The sequence below is a fragment of the Platalea leucorodia genome (assembly GCF_965183815.1).
Source record: "Platalea leucorodia genome assembly, chromosome: 1".
Lineage (NCBI taxonomy): Eukaryota > Metazoa > Chordata > Aves > Pelecaniformes > Threskiornithidae > Platalea > Platalea leucorodia.
Genome location: NC_138823.1, coordinates 91977937 through 91994200, shown reverse-complemented (window position 1 = coordinate 91994200; position 16264 = coordinate 91977937). Strand labels below are relative to the sequence as shown.

The window sequence follows — 16264 nt, the reverse complement described above, 5'->3', positions numbered from 1 at the left end:
ATAACTTCCCACATTTTGACACAGGCAGAGAGAATCTTGCTAGGGTAGAATTTCCCCTAGCCCTTGGGGATCTTCAAGCAGTGCAAGCTTTAATTTGCTTCCCTCTGTGGCTGCTAGAGAACAAAATCCAGGGTACTCTGTCATATGTATCACAGTCCCTATGGAATCAACGCATTCATGTGACAGTCATCTCTTAATGTGGGATAATTTGAACAACAGTGCATCTCGCTGTTCCCCTGCTAGAATGGATGCTCAATCTCTCTCTCTGAATTGAACCACTTATATAGGTGATATAAGGTAGATTTTTTTGTAATTTCCCAATTCTGCTAGCTATTATATTTTAGCTCCATTTATGGTCTTGGTAAAGAAACATGTTCATGAAGAAAATGCTTTTTTTAAAAAAATCTTAGAAAATATAACTATTGAAGATAACACAGAGCTGCAGTATGCTGCTTAATTCCTTAATTTCACTCAGACAATATCGTCCATAAACTCTGCAACTGAGCTTTAGTTGCATCCTCTGGAATTTAAACAAATTCAATTTTGTCTTTTAATTCTAAATGAAAAATTAAAGGGATAGAGGAAGAAGGAAGAAAGGCTGTCATAACATATCACCAGCTTTTCAATGTGGAAGAGTTAGTAAACAAAGCTTTAGTTCATACAAACAAATACTTTGACTTTATGCATGGCAGAATGTGAAACTAAAATAATGCAGAACGCACATGTGAAGGTGAGATGAGGTTCCTGCAGAAGGCATCCTTTAATCATTTGTTTCTTCAACTGATATTGAAGGTCATAAACATGAGGTTATCTCAATCTTTTTGTAAGTTTTGTAACAGATTTTTTTTTAAATTGCAGATTAGAACTTAAATCATAATTGAAAGAAATGCTTACCTTATCAGCTTCACCTGCGAAGATAATAGTACAGCTTCTCAGCTGTACTTGGGGCAGACTTGCTGAACTCCTTGAAATATATCTTGTGTAATTTTGTGACACGCCCCATGCTGCCTGTTCGGTGCTTACCAAATAAAGTGATGGATGGAGCTCAGTGTTAGATGTGCGCTCTTACTTGGAATAGGTCCATTCTTTAAAAAAAAATAAATGCCTGAATCAAAGGATTTTACCCTAAAATCTCCAGAATGGAAGATTCATTCATCATAGCATGTGAAACCTAGCAGAAAAGGAAGGAGCATATTAAATGGCTGAAGCAAAAATAATGATAAAAGTAAGTATGATTTGGTTATGGCAGCAAATAGTGTGGCATAGCTCATGAAAATAAAACAAAAAAAATAAGAAATTCAGTCTTGCAGATGTGTCTAAGGAATTTTGAGTTTATTTCCTTATTATTCCTCTGTAATGAGTACTGACAGGCCGGTTCCCTCTCAGACTCACCATTCTGTGAACTCAAAATATTTGGTAAGATCAGCATATGCAGGACTGCTTGCTACGTTATGCCCACACTATACTTATTGCAACTTTTCTCTCTCCTGTTGTTGGCTGGACTACCAATATCACTAGTCTTCCTTCACACCAAAATCCATAGCTCTTGCTGAGGAATGGAGAAACTTCTGCTACCAAGGAACTTGAGAAAGAGCACATCCTTCAAATGTTAGTTGCCAAACTTAATAATATTGAAATATATTATTCTGCAAAAACTTGTATGTAATTGCCTGGTACCACTTACAGCCTGCATTGTAAAAGACCACAGACATAGTGTTTCACACAGCACAGTTTTTCATCCTAGAGCAGTCTAGCTCAGGGAAGTCAGACATAGTCACAGTCTGCACAGCACATCAATGGAACAAAACCTTCAATGAGCAATATTGTGGGAATACAGATTCGTTTCAAAAGCAATATTCAGAGCATCTGTATAGAGAAGAATTACAGAGCTGAGGAAAGGTGTGTTGGGGAAAGAGGGGATGAGCAGAGAAGACAGACAAGGCTTCTGTTGCTTTTTAAATTCAGGCATCAGGATATTTAGATCCCAGTCAGATGCTACCAGAAAAGGATTTGAACTCGCTGCTAAAATTTTGAAGGGTAGTTTAGGGTGAGTTGTTCTTTTCCTTTTCCACAGGTCACAGCACTAGATGCTAGGTTCAAAATGTGCCTTTTGTACATACAGGGACTATTCTTACAGATCTTCCACAAGCAACTTCATGGCACATCAGGTGAACAAACCAGCTGAAGAAACATTCATGGTCTGCAGGACAGTCATAATATACAATAGCAAGCAGAAAGCAGTCACATAATTCCTTTGAAATAAAAGAATGAACAGACAATAAAAGAAACTGCTTTGACCTCTCGAAATGCCATGTGATTTTAAAACAGAAATCCAAAGCCAATACACAAAATGCCTCTGAAATTATCTAGCACAGATTATGCTTCTGGAGAGAAGAGGTGGACTCTTTAACCCTTTTAGTTGTCTATGCCAGTGGAAAGCCTCTGAATCACCTATACCTTTCTCCCTAATACAGTCCTCATTTGTCCCGTTCAGCTGAAGGTCTGATTCTGAATCTGAATTCTCTCAGTGCCAGGAGGCACACAAGGCACGAACATCGTTCTTCCACTCCGATCGGTCCGCTGCTGCGTGCTCTGGAGTCAAGGGCCACAGCGCAGTCTTCCATCAGTTTCCCCCTCAGGACACGACCTATCCAGCTCCATCTCCTCCTCCTCACTTCGTTACCGATTTTCTCCATCCCCGCCATTTCTGATGCTCGTCGTTTCTGCAACTTTTTTTTTTTTTTTTTCTTCCCCCAGGAGGAGGTAGTTGGCCTCCTGCCCAACCCCCATGACTTGGAGGGCCAGTGGTTTTTCTGTCAGGCTGGCCTTCCCTTAGGCCGCGTTGGTTCGCGGCACCTTCTTCAATTTTATCCGGTGCACCCTCCAGAGAGGGATCCCCTATCCACCACCCAGGGGACGCGCCTTCTAGCCGTGCAGCCCCAGCCGAAGGTTCAGCTGAAGGTGCTAGTGCATTAATAACTGTGAAGAGCTCAGTTTGGACTGGTGAACTGACATACCACTAGTGCTTTACACGACACACTGTGTAGCCCAGGCTGGTCTGCTACAGCCATTGCTATGCAGCACCAGTGCTTTTGAGGAAAGATCTTTAGGCCTTGCCTCATGTTGGTGGCCCATCGCTGCAAATCTGTTGTAAAGAGAATGAGCTATTCTCTCACAGGAGCGGTACGTAAATTGGTCACCACTGTTGTGAGTCCCGTTTAGCTGAAAATGGTATCGCCATGCTGGTGGAAAGACAGGTCAAATGGGCGAATGTGTGTGTACATGGTGAATACCTTTAATCACACAACTGGGAGTGCTCCCTAAACTGCAGGCTGTTCCTGCGGCTGCTGCCCCTTCTGCCTTTCCTGCTTATGACGGCTTTGTTTCTGTTCAAACAGGCTTTAACACTGGCGGCCATTGTCCATTGTTGTATACTTTACAGCTCAGAAGTCAAAGGGTTAGCCAATATGTTTTACCGTGTCACTTCTAAATTTTGAGTATGCCTTGAATCTTTTTCCTTGACAATCAAATTGTCTAGTGGTACGCTCCAGCTCCTGAGCTACCTTGGCATTTGTGTGCCCTCTACCTTAATCACATTTGGATCATCCAAACTTTGTAGCTACTAGAAGATGTCTAGTGTGTCCGTACAGTTGTTTCATAACAACCAAATTGCAGCATTAATGTTGTTGGCAATGGCATGGTTTTCAAAATACTTCTGAGTTGAATATATTCATTAATGAAAGGAATTTTTTGTTTTGCAGTAGGGAAGGGGCAGTACACTCCAGAATCATGTTAATACACAATCCAGGTTATTGTTTTTGTTAGCATTTCTATTTTTTATTGGTCAAATGAATGATTAATGTAAAGCAAGTTGTAGGAGCAACAAAATCATTCCACAAGTAAGTAAATATCCTGATGATGATCATCCATCAGTGCAGAATCGTAAGAATATAAGAGGTACTGCATAGTCTACTTGGCGACTTTAGATGTGTCATGGAGTCTAGTGAGATTAAGCAAACCTTCCTGTAGTTGAAACACTTCCTGGGATAAAAGGTAATGGATTGCCCTGTCTAGCACAGCTGTGTAATGCAGCACAAACACAAAAGGATGTGTTTTGTCACTTGTCCTTGTTTCAACAATGCTTGTCCCAAGAAAGAGGTCAGCTAAGGCTCTGCTGTCCTTTGCTCTGACAGGCATTTCATTGTGGAGCTGTCCCTAAACCAACAGACGCTTGGACATTCGAGCCTTTCCAAAAGGATATGAAGTCCAGGTCAGATCACGGACCAAAGGCTCTCATCCAATCACAACAATCCACACAGAACTGAAGATTTTGTTCTCATCCACATTGCTGCTCTTTTGCCAGTAGGACGGAGCATGTTGATGATTTCATGTTTGTCTTGCTCAGAGTGACTGCCTGTGATTGTTCAGTTTGTTGCCATTTCAGACCTTGGTGCTGTAGCTGTCAATGATGGTTTCTCTCTCAGTTGTCCTGTAGGACTGTGTTCTTTCCCCAGTCTGAAGAAAATGAGGTGTCTGGTCAAACTCCTTCAGCACAGCAGCGCTGTGCCATTCTGAAGAGACGGACATTGTTGCCTGCAGTGCTGCCTTGGTTGTTCACAGACTGTGACAGGAATGTGTGTACCTCAGTGCTGGCACAGTGTATTTCTCCAGTGAAGGCATCTTCAGAAGGATCCTATGATGGCCTTGGTCATAAGTCTCTCACACTTACTCACTGCATTTGCTTGGCAGTGCACACAGCATCCAGTGTCTGCTGCTATACGGGTTCTGGACCAGTGCACACAGCAGTCCCTTTATCAGTCACCACAGCATATGTGAAGTCACTTATTCGTCCCTCAAGTCCCTGGGATCAGCTAACAGCCAGGGTGAGGCTGTGGATGGTCTTACCTCACTGGGTCCTAAGGAGGCAGCATGGTAACCAGGCCCTTACACCCAGCATACACATGGTGCAGGACAGGTGGCCACTGGCGTTGGCACAACTAGTTTACTGGCTGTGCCATAGGGGACCTTAGCTGGCAGGGTCCTTCCCCACAGAGAAGACCGTTCGTGGCAGCCTGTGGCTAGCACTGCTCCTGTCACCATGCCTGTCACTTTACCTCCCACCGCTCACTGGAAGGCTGCCCAGCATGCCAGTTATCTTGGCACATGCTCCCAGAAAAAAACAGCATTTTTCTTTTGCACAAAATAGGACAAACTAATCTCTTGGTTTGTTTCAACACAGACATGCTCCCATGAAGCCTTTGTCTCCTCTGACTAATAGCCTACCGAGATTTGTAATAATATTCCTGGCATGTTTCCTGCATCCCCTACAGGAAAAGACTGCTGCAGAAAAGGAGAGAAGGAGAGATGTCACTGCACAAAGCTCCATGCCATCGTGTAGGCTTTGAAGAAAAGAACTGGGGTTCCTGGCAGACACCAAGTTGACCGTGAGTCAGCAGTGTGTCCTTGTGGCACAGAAAGTCAACAGTGTCACGGGCTGCATTAGAAAAAGCATTGCCAGCAGGTAAAGGGAGGTTAGCCTTCCCCTCCGCCCAGTGCTGGTGGGACCACAGCTGGAGTGCTGTGTCCAGCTCTGGGCTTTCTGGTATAAAAGAGATGTGGATGTACTGGAGCAGAAGCAGAGAAGAGCCACAAAGATGATGAAGTGATTAAAGCATCTGTCATGAGAGGAGAGGCTCAGAGAGATGGGACTTGTTACCCTGGAGAGGAAAAAGTGCAGGGGGGATCTTACTTGATGGGAGAGTGAAAAGAAGATGGAGCCAGACTTTCTCCAAAGAACAGGCAAGAGGGAATGGACACAACTTGAAATAGCATAAATTCCATTTAAACCTAAGAAAATACATTTGTTCATGGGGAGGGAGGTAAAGCCATGTTGCCCAAAGAGGCTGTGAAGTCTCCATCCTTGGAAATATTCAAAACCCAGCAGGACATGGTCCCAAGCAACCTGCTGTAGCTGACCCTGCTTGAAGGGGGGAGCTTGGAACAGACAATTGGCAAAGGTCACTTCCAATCTCAGCTGTTCTGTGATTTTGTGTTATATGTAGAGGTAGATCTCAAGGGAGATGGAGACAGCAGGGTTATTGCACATTAATGTGCAAAGAAAATACTGTGGTGTAGATGAGGCTCTTCGAATGGGAGCGTACGGCAAGTCCCACAGAGGAGTCCTGTTTCCATGTTGTGTAAGGAGCAACATCACCTCATACTGGGAGGCCCTTGGACCCCTCTTTGAGCTTTCTGGAGGTGTGTTAGTTGCACCAAGAGGTGCAGAAGGTTTCAGACTTTGTCTTGCCCGCCATGTATTACCTGCCAAGCCTTCCGTCTGGTGCTGCACAGCAGTCTGCCAGAGAAACAGGGTTTCAATTCTTCAAAAGAACAAAATGCCAGAAGCCTTTGTAAGGCTATGACAAAAATGCCAGTAGCAACAAGGAGGTTTTCAAGGTTTATTTATTTTTGTCTTTTTTCAAATAAAAACTTTTGGGGCATTTTAATATTGTTAAAATTTTGGCCATTTTTTTTTTAAAGCAAATACGCTCAGTTGCCTGTTGGCATGAGAGCCAGAACTGTGCCTGGGAAATGAAACCTGCCAGGTGAAAGCACAGAGGTGCTCAAGCAGAGCACGGAGTCCAGCCGTGCTCCTGGAGCACCTGCACCTTTCCACTGCATGCTTGCTCGGTGGGCGAGAGCACGGAGAGGCTGAACCGCAGACCCCGTCTCTTTGGGGCACAGGAAGGGCTGCTTCTCCCAAATCTCCCCAGGGTTTTGGAGAGCTCAGAGGCTACGGCAGGCATTCATCATCCCACTGGCCAGGTCTGCCACCCCCTTCATGGGGAATACTTTTCCACTGCTCTTTAAATATTGTGCCTCCTACCTGGTCTGTGGTGGCCAGGGCCAGGTCCTAGCCATTGGTACATTGTTGCAGGTTTGGTCCAGTATTGCTGAATTTGCACTTTTTGCTGCCTCCAGTTTTCCCTTTTGAGAAAGAGCAAGCTTTGTACTTGCTTGTAAGCCTCACGACTCCTTTGCTTTTTTCCCATTCCTTCATTTTGACCTTTGTCGTTCTTCAGGAAACAACATTGGTCACTGAGGCATATCTTTGTACTTTAAACACTTTCCAGTTTAATAATCATAGGAAGGCTAGTTTGCAAACATAACCCTTTTCAAGTCTTCTTATTGTTTAAGTGTACAGGCTTTTAAATTTAACAGACTGGATCAACTGCTTCTGGCTACAAGAGATGCATAAGGTGAATAAACTGCTTATGACAAACCTTGAGATGTTGAAATTTTACATCCCTTGGAGCTGTTCATTTCTAAAGAATTGCTTTCATTTCTAAAGAACAAAAATTAAAGTATATTTGGTAAAATAGCTGTTTTTACCACTGAAAAACAGCTGAGTCTGTGTCACAAATATGCTGATGATATTCAAATAATGTGGATGTCAAACCTGTAGCACCAGCTGCTTTCCTCTAGAGATCTGCTTTTATCATACCACACTATGTGCTAATGTGGAAATAGCCAATATTAATGACAGAGTTCCTCCTCTCAAGACTCTCAATGGGGAAATGCTTTGCCTAATAGTTGTCAATCTACTTATTCTTTCTTATGCTTTGAGTGATACGATTTTCAGATGATTTCATCATCTAAAATGGCAGAGCTGCTGGAATAGTTTTTCCTTGAAATATTTACCAGACTAATTGTCAGTGCATCTTTAATACCCATTGGAATTGCATTGGAAAATACATAAGAATAAGTTAGTATTCCATCGGGCTATTTCTTGGTAATCATCTGTAATACAGAGAGGAATCAAAGTCTAGACGTGTGCATTTATGCATTTTGTAAATGCCTAGGAAACTTGATATCTACATGCTTTATTCATTTTAAAAATGGGATTTTGTACTAAATCCCATTTTACTCACAACAGTTGCCAATGTAATGATATTTTTAAGGTTTTGTGGTCCAGAAAATTAATATAATTCTCACGACAAGCATTTGTGATTTTCTTTTATTATGTTAACAAAAAAAAAAAAAAAAGCAATTGTATGCATCAAAATCAATAATGTATGATTAGAATGAAAACAGGACATAGTATTGAGCCAATATATCCATATTTGCTGATGGCAATGGACACATAGGAAGAAAAAGACAGAGAATATTAGGATTCTCACATATTTCTTAAGAACAAGAGATGTAGCCTTGAACTACCATAGGAACAAAGAAGCCCAGCTGCATTCATGAAAGAATAATGTACTCAAGTTTTTAACTTCACCTGGGGACTTTCCAGAGACTAACTGAAGTTCACTTGCTAAGCAAGCTCAACAGAGACAGGGATTATTATGAAAGCTGTGTTTTTCCACAAAACTCCTATGGAGAAATCAGATTCTTTAATACCACTTGCAGGATTTTCAACAGAAATCAAAATGTTCTCAAATTTGAAGTGTCTTCCAACGTTTTAAACAAGAATTCAGGCAGCTCTTTTGCTTAGAGGTTCTCACTGAGTTCTGGATCATCTGGATCATCTGGATATCCATGTTTCAGGCTTTGAATCTACACTCTGTGAGAAGGCATAATTGCACCTACACAACGTTATATCTCTGTGTGCTCTCTGAAGTGGAAGGGAGACTCTCCATGACTTTGGAGAACCTCTGCAAGAAATTCAGAATTAGGTGAGGAACTCATGGTGAGAGGACAACTCTGTTGATAGTGGACATCATGTACACCATTTCCAGCTAAGTAAAAAAAATTAAGATTTACATAGGCACCACTCAATAACCTGCATAGCAGAATCTTACCCACAAGCATCTCCTGCAGACTGGAGATCTCAAAGCCCGTGTTTCATGACCAACAACATGGGTTTGTCAGCAGGATGCTACCAGGGAATGGGATGAGCACAGCCTATGGCTTTCTGTGTAATGGAGTCCCAAAGACTTGGAGTCACACCTGCAACTTCTTCCTCGAGTGAATATCACTTGACCCCTTCCTGGCTGGTGGGTGCCTCTATTCTGTGTTGGCTCAGTCTTTGTTCAGCTCAAGCAATCCTGAAACCGGTATGAGAAAGGAAAGGAGTAAACATGCTTGCTGCTGTTTCCTCACCTGCAGGTGTGTCTTTGTTATGGAAGCTTTCCAAACAGGCATTTCTCAGATTAGGCTTTCCACTTGGAGAAAATATTGAAGAGATGAGATTATGCTACAATGTTACGGTGAAGGGGGTCTGTTTCTGAGGGGAAGGCGAGCATTATTTCCAGCTCTTTCTTTCTTTAGGGGGAGCAATATCTACCAAAGAAGAGGATGATGTTGGTTGGATTGTGTTTGATCAAGAAAAGGAAAGGGTGGTCAGCCCTAAACTCTTCAATCTCAGAGGGATGTTTGATGTCTCCCATCACCTCCGCTGAGCCTGCCACCTCGGTGCCCTCTTCATTGACTTCCATGTATGCCTCATGGATGGCCTCAGATATCTTCAGGCTCTCTGCTGAGGAGATGCCAGACAGATTGGCCGAAGGACTGAACAGGTCGGTCATACCCAAGGCCATTAAGACAGCAGTGAGGTTATATTTTTCCTCAATCTTCATGCGCGGGAAGTACACTTTCACTCGCTTCTTTTCCATCACATTAGGACTGGTCCACTCCGTAAGTTTTTCAAAGTTGATTTTGTTCTCAAGCTGCAAAGGGAGGCAGGGAATGAAATGCCTGGGATGCGAATACAACTTCTTCCTACCATTCATTTTAATCAAGGCTATCATAACAAAACCAAGCCAGAATGATTCCTGAACTCCATCCTATCAACATCCTTCTTGTAGTTTATTATTTGCCTCTCCAGTACTGCCTGTGTCATTGTCCTTTTATTCAGTTCATTACCCACCTGATACATCCCCTTCTGCCCAACTAATCTTGTGTCTCATGGGGCACAACCCAACAGTTTCACAGCCTAGCAAATTAGTGAGCTTATGAAAGAGATTGCAAAAAAAGGCCATTAAAATTTACTTACAGTTGATATTACCTAAAAAATGCAAACTCTTCTACATCTTTAATAACTCTATGACATAATTCCAAAAAAAAATTGCTGAAATAAGAATAATGGGTTATATAATGCAGGCTGCATCACTTTTTCCCTTTCTTGAGTACAGACAGGTGATTTGATAGCACCTTGATAACTTTGTTTTAAATGATTGACCTTGCAATTCTGGTTTTTTTGCTACTTCTTTCAGAAATCCTGCATGAAGATAATCCAGTCCACCTGACTGAAGCAAATTAAGATTTCGAGTTTTGTTTCTCCCTTGAATCTGTCCATTTTTATTTCTTCTTTGCCATTAGCATCCTGCATTCACTCAGTTGTTTAGCTTCATTTTCTTCCAAGACCAAGACAAAAGTTTCATTTAATTTTGCACAGTCAGTAGATTATATTTGTATTCTTGCCTCACTGCATACTAGTCCCACTTTTCTCTTTTTTTTCTGTAAAGGACAAAAACATTGTTTTTTACTCGTTTTCATGCATCTGGCAAAAACTGACTCAACCTGACTTAAAGCAGTTTTGAGGTTTTTCTTTTAATTTCTATGCTGTTCTCATTTTATATCCTTGTATATTCATGGATTCTTTTTGCCGTTGATGTTCATCCCATTAGACCCAAGTGTCTTCTGTTTTCTTTCTTTGATGTGTTATTTCCAAATATCTTCCATGCATTTCCTTTCCATCTCTATATTTAAGACTCTCTGAAGTCCTAACTGATGAAGTGTTATTGATCAGTTAGTTGAGCTTGATTGGTTTCACCATTTCAAAATCAATAATATTTTATTAAGAACATGCTTTATTTAACTTTGTTTTTCATTCCATGATGACATAATCAGAGTAATTTTTGAAAGCAGCCCATTTATGATGTTTAATGAGGATTTTGTTAGAAAAAAATCATTAGTGATTCCTGCAAGGAATGCCTAATTCTCATCAGTTTTAGCAACATTTCCTCAACAGTTTATATGGGGGGTGGGTGAAATTACTGCTTAATGAAAAAAAATATCTGCCCATACATACAGGCTATTCTGTAGGGCTATAGCAGCACTATACTCCTTAACCTTCATTTTATCAGACTGAGTCCAGGGTTCTCCTGAGAGGCTAGTCTCTGCCTGAGCACCTGGTAGCACCTGGGGGGCTGTTGTGCTCCCGTCTGCCCACCACAGCCGTGGTGTGGGCAGCTGGGATGTAAATGGACAGCAAAAGGTCTGACAGCAGCCAAGTCCCACTGAAGCCGTAACTCTTCTGCTTCCCCTGCCAGGGCCATACCTGCTCCAGGCCAGAGACGTCATCAGGCAACAGCACCAACATGCTCAGCTCCCCGCTGGCGTACGGAAGCTCCAGGATCTTAATTTTCTCTGCAGGCACCGCTGCCACTTTGAAGGTACTGTTCTGACACATCATCTGCACAGGTCTGCTGCCTTGCTGCAAAAAGAGAAACGTGAGACGACGTGACCAGGAAGCAGTTTTTTCTTTAGGCAGGCAAACGTACAAGCCCTTTGAAAGGGACAGGACTTGATCTTCAGGCATGTCCCCATCACTGGAGGTATTTAAAAGACATATAGACATGGTGCGTAGGGACATGGTTTAGTGGTGGACTTGGCAGTGCTAGGTTGGACTTGATGATCTTAGAGGTCTTTTCCAACCTAAATGATTCTATGATTCTATGTTGCCTTTGAAGAAGAGCTGTGTCTCCATTTTTCTCCCTTGTCTGCTGGAGTGCTCTGGTCAGACACAGCTCTTGCAAACCTGACAGCAAGGGGCCCAGCTAAATCACCCAGCCAATGACCACAGCATGTTGTATGTCTAACACCCAGCCTGCTGGCTGTGCAAGCCAACAGCCTGGCTTCCTGGCCAGAAGCTCTGTCTGTGTCCCCTTACCTTTGTCATACTGAAGGGCAATTCCCTAGTATCGTCTTCTTTAAACGCTGTCTTCCATATCCCTTTGAAGTAAATGGCATTAACAAGGACCAGCATAGTATCGAGATCAACAGAGCCTGGTTCAAGAAAATCTTGGATCTGTCCTTTAAGGAAGAAGCAGGGCAGAGAGTGGTAAGTTTCGTAGCAGTAGTCTTGCATGTTAGAGGTCAATCAACATGCTGCTGCTTGACTTGGCTTCGTCTTCCTAAAAGGTCTGCATGTGGAATTCAGGTTCATGAGGATGGTTTAATACAGAACAACTGGCACCTGGCCAGGCATTTCTGCAAGAAGGCAGGTAGGTTCAAGAGTGGTATACATCCCTGGAAATATTTCTAACCAGTGCTTGGAAAAAAGTTTACACAGAAAAGGACCAGGAGAAGGAAGCAGCGATATAGATTTTCTGTTTCTCACTGTGCTTCTTTCTCACACTTCACTCTTGTTTTTCCTCCCACCACAGCACGATAAATGTACACAAGCTCCTGAATCATTTCTTTCACACCATCAGCCTAGCGTATGCATTACTTTCTCCCCTGGAAGCCCACTTCTCCCTCATCCAGCACATCCTTGTAAAATTATGCCAATATTCTAGAGAAGCTGGGACTAATCTTGCATGAGTTAAGCTCTCCAGACACAATAAGTGTGCATAGAAAGTGTGCATATCCTGGCACCTCTGCCTTTGCTAGATATGTTTAAAACACAGTCACTGACACACGGGTGCAAGAGAGTCATCCCTTTTCACAGGAAATATCCACTAATGGGGACAAGAGGATGAAATTTCTCCTCTAATGTTTAGTCTTTCCAGCATTTGTTCAAATACAGTTGCGAGAGGGAAGTATATGTCAAAATTTTGTCTGACCTTACCATTTGTCTGATTTTCCACCCAGGAATTAATGAGCTGTCTGGCTTGATCTGATGCTGTTTTGAAGTTGGCCATTTCCAGACCTGCTCTGTACAGTTTCTTCACACATTTTAAGTAGATCTGTAAAGACAGCAATTGTAGCCACCAAACTAGTCATATTTTAAAAACAGTATGAATGTGAAATAAAATATGGCTAAAAGGATTTTTATAGTGATGCCATGGTTAGGCTGTTCTCATTGCTTACTTCCTGGAAGAACCTGCTAAAACCAGGCCAGTAAAATTATTCTGACCCATGACATTTTCAGATCTGACATTTTTATTACTTGACCAGTTAAGAGTATATATTAGAAATACTTAAATATTTTCTTGAAGAAAGCCTGATCCAAAAGCACTGTTTCTGGTTCATTTCAGTGTTTTATTATCATTATGTCCACGCCATTTTTTTAAAGCATTTTCTTTATTTTTAAAGATAAGAAGTTTCTTTGATTTAGAATATTTGTATGGTGTGTTTTGAAAATGTCAAATAAAAGATTTTGACACTTTCAAAAGTTTTTTTTGCAGTGACGTTTTCAAGTGAAGAAATGTGCTGAAGTCAAATTGTTTCCTGAAAAAAACCAAACAACCTATTAAAATGAAAAGGCTTTGGGGGAGCAAGCGGGGAGGGGGGAATTACATTACCAAATAATTTTGTTTATTACTCCTTTCATTTTTTAATAGGACCATCTTTTTGCCTGGAATTTCTTTCCATTCAGGCTATTGTCAGGGCTGTGGCAAAGGGAAAAGCCATGGAAGTCCACACCAGTGTGTACCACTGGATTAACAGATCATCTACTCTGGCCAGTCCTCCTGGATTACAGGTTTATGCAGGGTTTAGCAAGAAATCTCTCTAATGTACAACTCACCGGTAGGATTGGACGTGTCTTTTCAGCGTAGAGTCTGTTGGCAATGTGGAGGGAATAATTGGCTTTTGGTGCAGTGATATCAGAGAGAAGTTCTTTAAACAGTATGTGGATATTCACAGACTTGCCACACTGAGTTGTTGATAAGAAGATAAAAAGGTATAGCTGTTAGCTTATTTTACTAGGAAGAGAATTATTTATAAGGTACAAATAACGTGGGAAAACGCACAGTGTTTGGACATTTGCAAATGCACATGTACTACAGTCTAAAAGCTCCATGGAAGGGATGTTCAATACAACTAACTAACGATGTACAATCAATTTATAGCATATGATGACACTCATTCTAGGTGATAAGCAGCAGAAAACCTCAGTGATGAGTCTGAAACTGTATGGCTCAGGAGTGAAGTGACAAAAAGAAAAATCCAGGTGTCAATGATTGCAATTGGTGAGTTGTCATAGATATAGAGCATCTAGTTCCCAGCTTCTGCTTGCATTTGCATGGCAGCTTTCTGCTGAAGCTGCAGATGGGAGAAGAGTGCTAGGTGACAAGGGAGTCAGGAAGTGTCTCACAATATAGTGAAAAAATGGATCAACTGTCTCATGCCCCAAGAATAGTGTTCCAGGTGACACAGGCTAAGAGCGTGTAAGAAAAATGCACAACGATAAACGGTGGCTGGGAATTCATTTTATGAGAAGGAGAATTGTGTTGAACTGCTCCTTTCTAAATGCTTAACCAGCCACTAAATGCTCTAGCTGATATTACCTCTATTTTTCTTTATTAAAAAAAAAATAGTCTTCTTGTTCTTTGCAAGTCCCACCTTGTGTTTGTGGATCCCAAGTGGATGGGGACAGGCCAGGGAGCAAGGCTTGTGTTATCTTTATAGAGGCAGCAGGTTAACGCAGAAGAAAGCACACAGGTGGTATCAAAGTACTAGGACCCCTCATGGTGCTCTTGGGGTAGCAGTGGGAACTGGAGGCTGGAAATGTCCCTGTAGCTTTTGGAAGAGTATAATTACTTTCCAGCCTTTGAGGCTTCTGGGCTCTTTTCTGCCAAAGCATCTTCCTGCCCCACGTTGAAGTCTCAGCTGCAAGTCTGACTGCTGTACCCTGGCTCCAGGTGCTGAGCCCCTTTCAAGTGCTGTCCCCCAGCAGCACTTGCAGGTGTGCAGATGCTCGTCTACACAAGTAGGTAGCCTGGTGCCCAAAGCATCCTATCCTGTCCTGTCACTTCTTCTGGTGCAACATGTGCAGCCTGTCTTCTTTTTCTGGTTTGGGGTTTGTTTTTGTTGTTGTTTGTTTGTTTGTTTGTTTTTACTTACATCTCTTAAATTAAGAGCATTAGCAAAGGTTTGGGAAAGTATTGAACCTACTTGAAGCACAGTCAGAACATTCTATTCTCAGGAGAAAAATGTGAAAGAGAAATAATTATACCTTAGATTTCTGTACCTTGGTCTGAATAGTTCCTCCAAGTCCTGCAATTTTGTCAAAGTGAAGGACCTGCAATTGAAAGTAGCAATAGAAGAAATTAAGTACATGAAGTCCACCGGGAGTCACTGATGTTTGTGTTGAAATTACAGGTTTGGACTAACCAGGTCTGATTAGCACATAGATGAACTGAGAAGTTTCATCTGAGCTTTAAATCTGTTTTTTTTACTGCATGTGCCACACTGAAAATTTGTGACTAAGATCCTCAGCTTAGATCCCTTCTTTTCCAGTTAATGGTATTCAGTCTATAAACCAGCTACAACCTCACTGTATTGTATTTATGACTGTGACTCTTGTTTTCTGAATGTTTCATCTTTTGTATGTTACGAGTTGGCCTTTCCACCTGGGAGGAATCAGGTCTGTGAGATAATATAAGCTGAAGCAAGAAGCCTGCCTTAACCATTTTTCAAGACTGCTCTTTCTTAATGGAAACCAAAGGCTGTTGCCCTTCATGGTGAAAAGCAATGGTAAGTGAAAACTCAGCTCCAGATCCAAACCTCATGGTTTGGAATGCCATTCTTTTTCTAGGCAGGTTTGAATCCAGTGCCAAATGTGACTATGTGACTTGCTCCCCTCAACTGGAGAAAGTCCCAGAGATGTAAACGGATAATGTGTTGCTGTGTTGAACAGGATCAAAAGGAGTTTGTATCCGTTTATGTAACTTACCTTCTCCATCTGATACTCAGTGTTACCTCTTGCTCCCAGATAAACCATGGCCAAGGCTGCAATGATGCTCAGGGGGGAATAGAAGATGTTGTCATTGGCATAGTGGACTTTCAACTCTTTGAATACATCAAAAGAAAATTCTGCATTTGCTGCACTGATGGAGCCCATTGTGAAATCAGTGTTCTCTGAAGCAAACAGAAATATGACTATATAGTGGTGATATGTAGCGCTTATTTTTAAAAGTACTGTCAATAGCCCCGAAACTGCTAGTTCATTGCTGGTTTTGTGATGTTGAACCAATGAATGATGTGAAGCCTACAAATTCTGTGATCATTAGAAATATTGTAACTCCTGACCCATGTATCTCTCAATGCACGTTTGTTTTCTTTCAGCAAGATACTAGTCATCATCAAGATA

The 16264-nt window shown here is 41.9% G+C and overlaps 1 protein-coding gene across 1 annotated transcript; it reads right to left on the bottom strand.

Moving 5' to 3' along the window:
* Positions 1-9269: 9269 nt before the first annotated feature.
* LOC309590460 (ovalbumin-related protein X-like) lies at positions 9270-16015 on the bottom strand (the record flags this gene model as incomplete). The annotated part of the gene is made up of 7 exons (XM_082311683.1): positions 9270-9671; positions 11285-11440; positions 11897-12034; positions 12792-12914; positions 13697-13825; positions 15143-15193; positions 15848-16015. 7 exons carry the CDS (start codon positions 16013-16015, stop codon positions 9270-9272), a joined length of 1167 nt encoding a protein of 388 aa, XP_082167809.1.
* Positions 16016-16264: the final 249 nt, after the last annotated feature.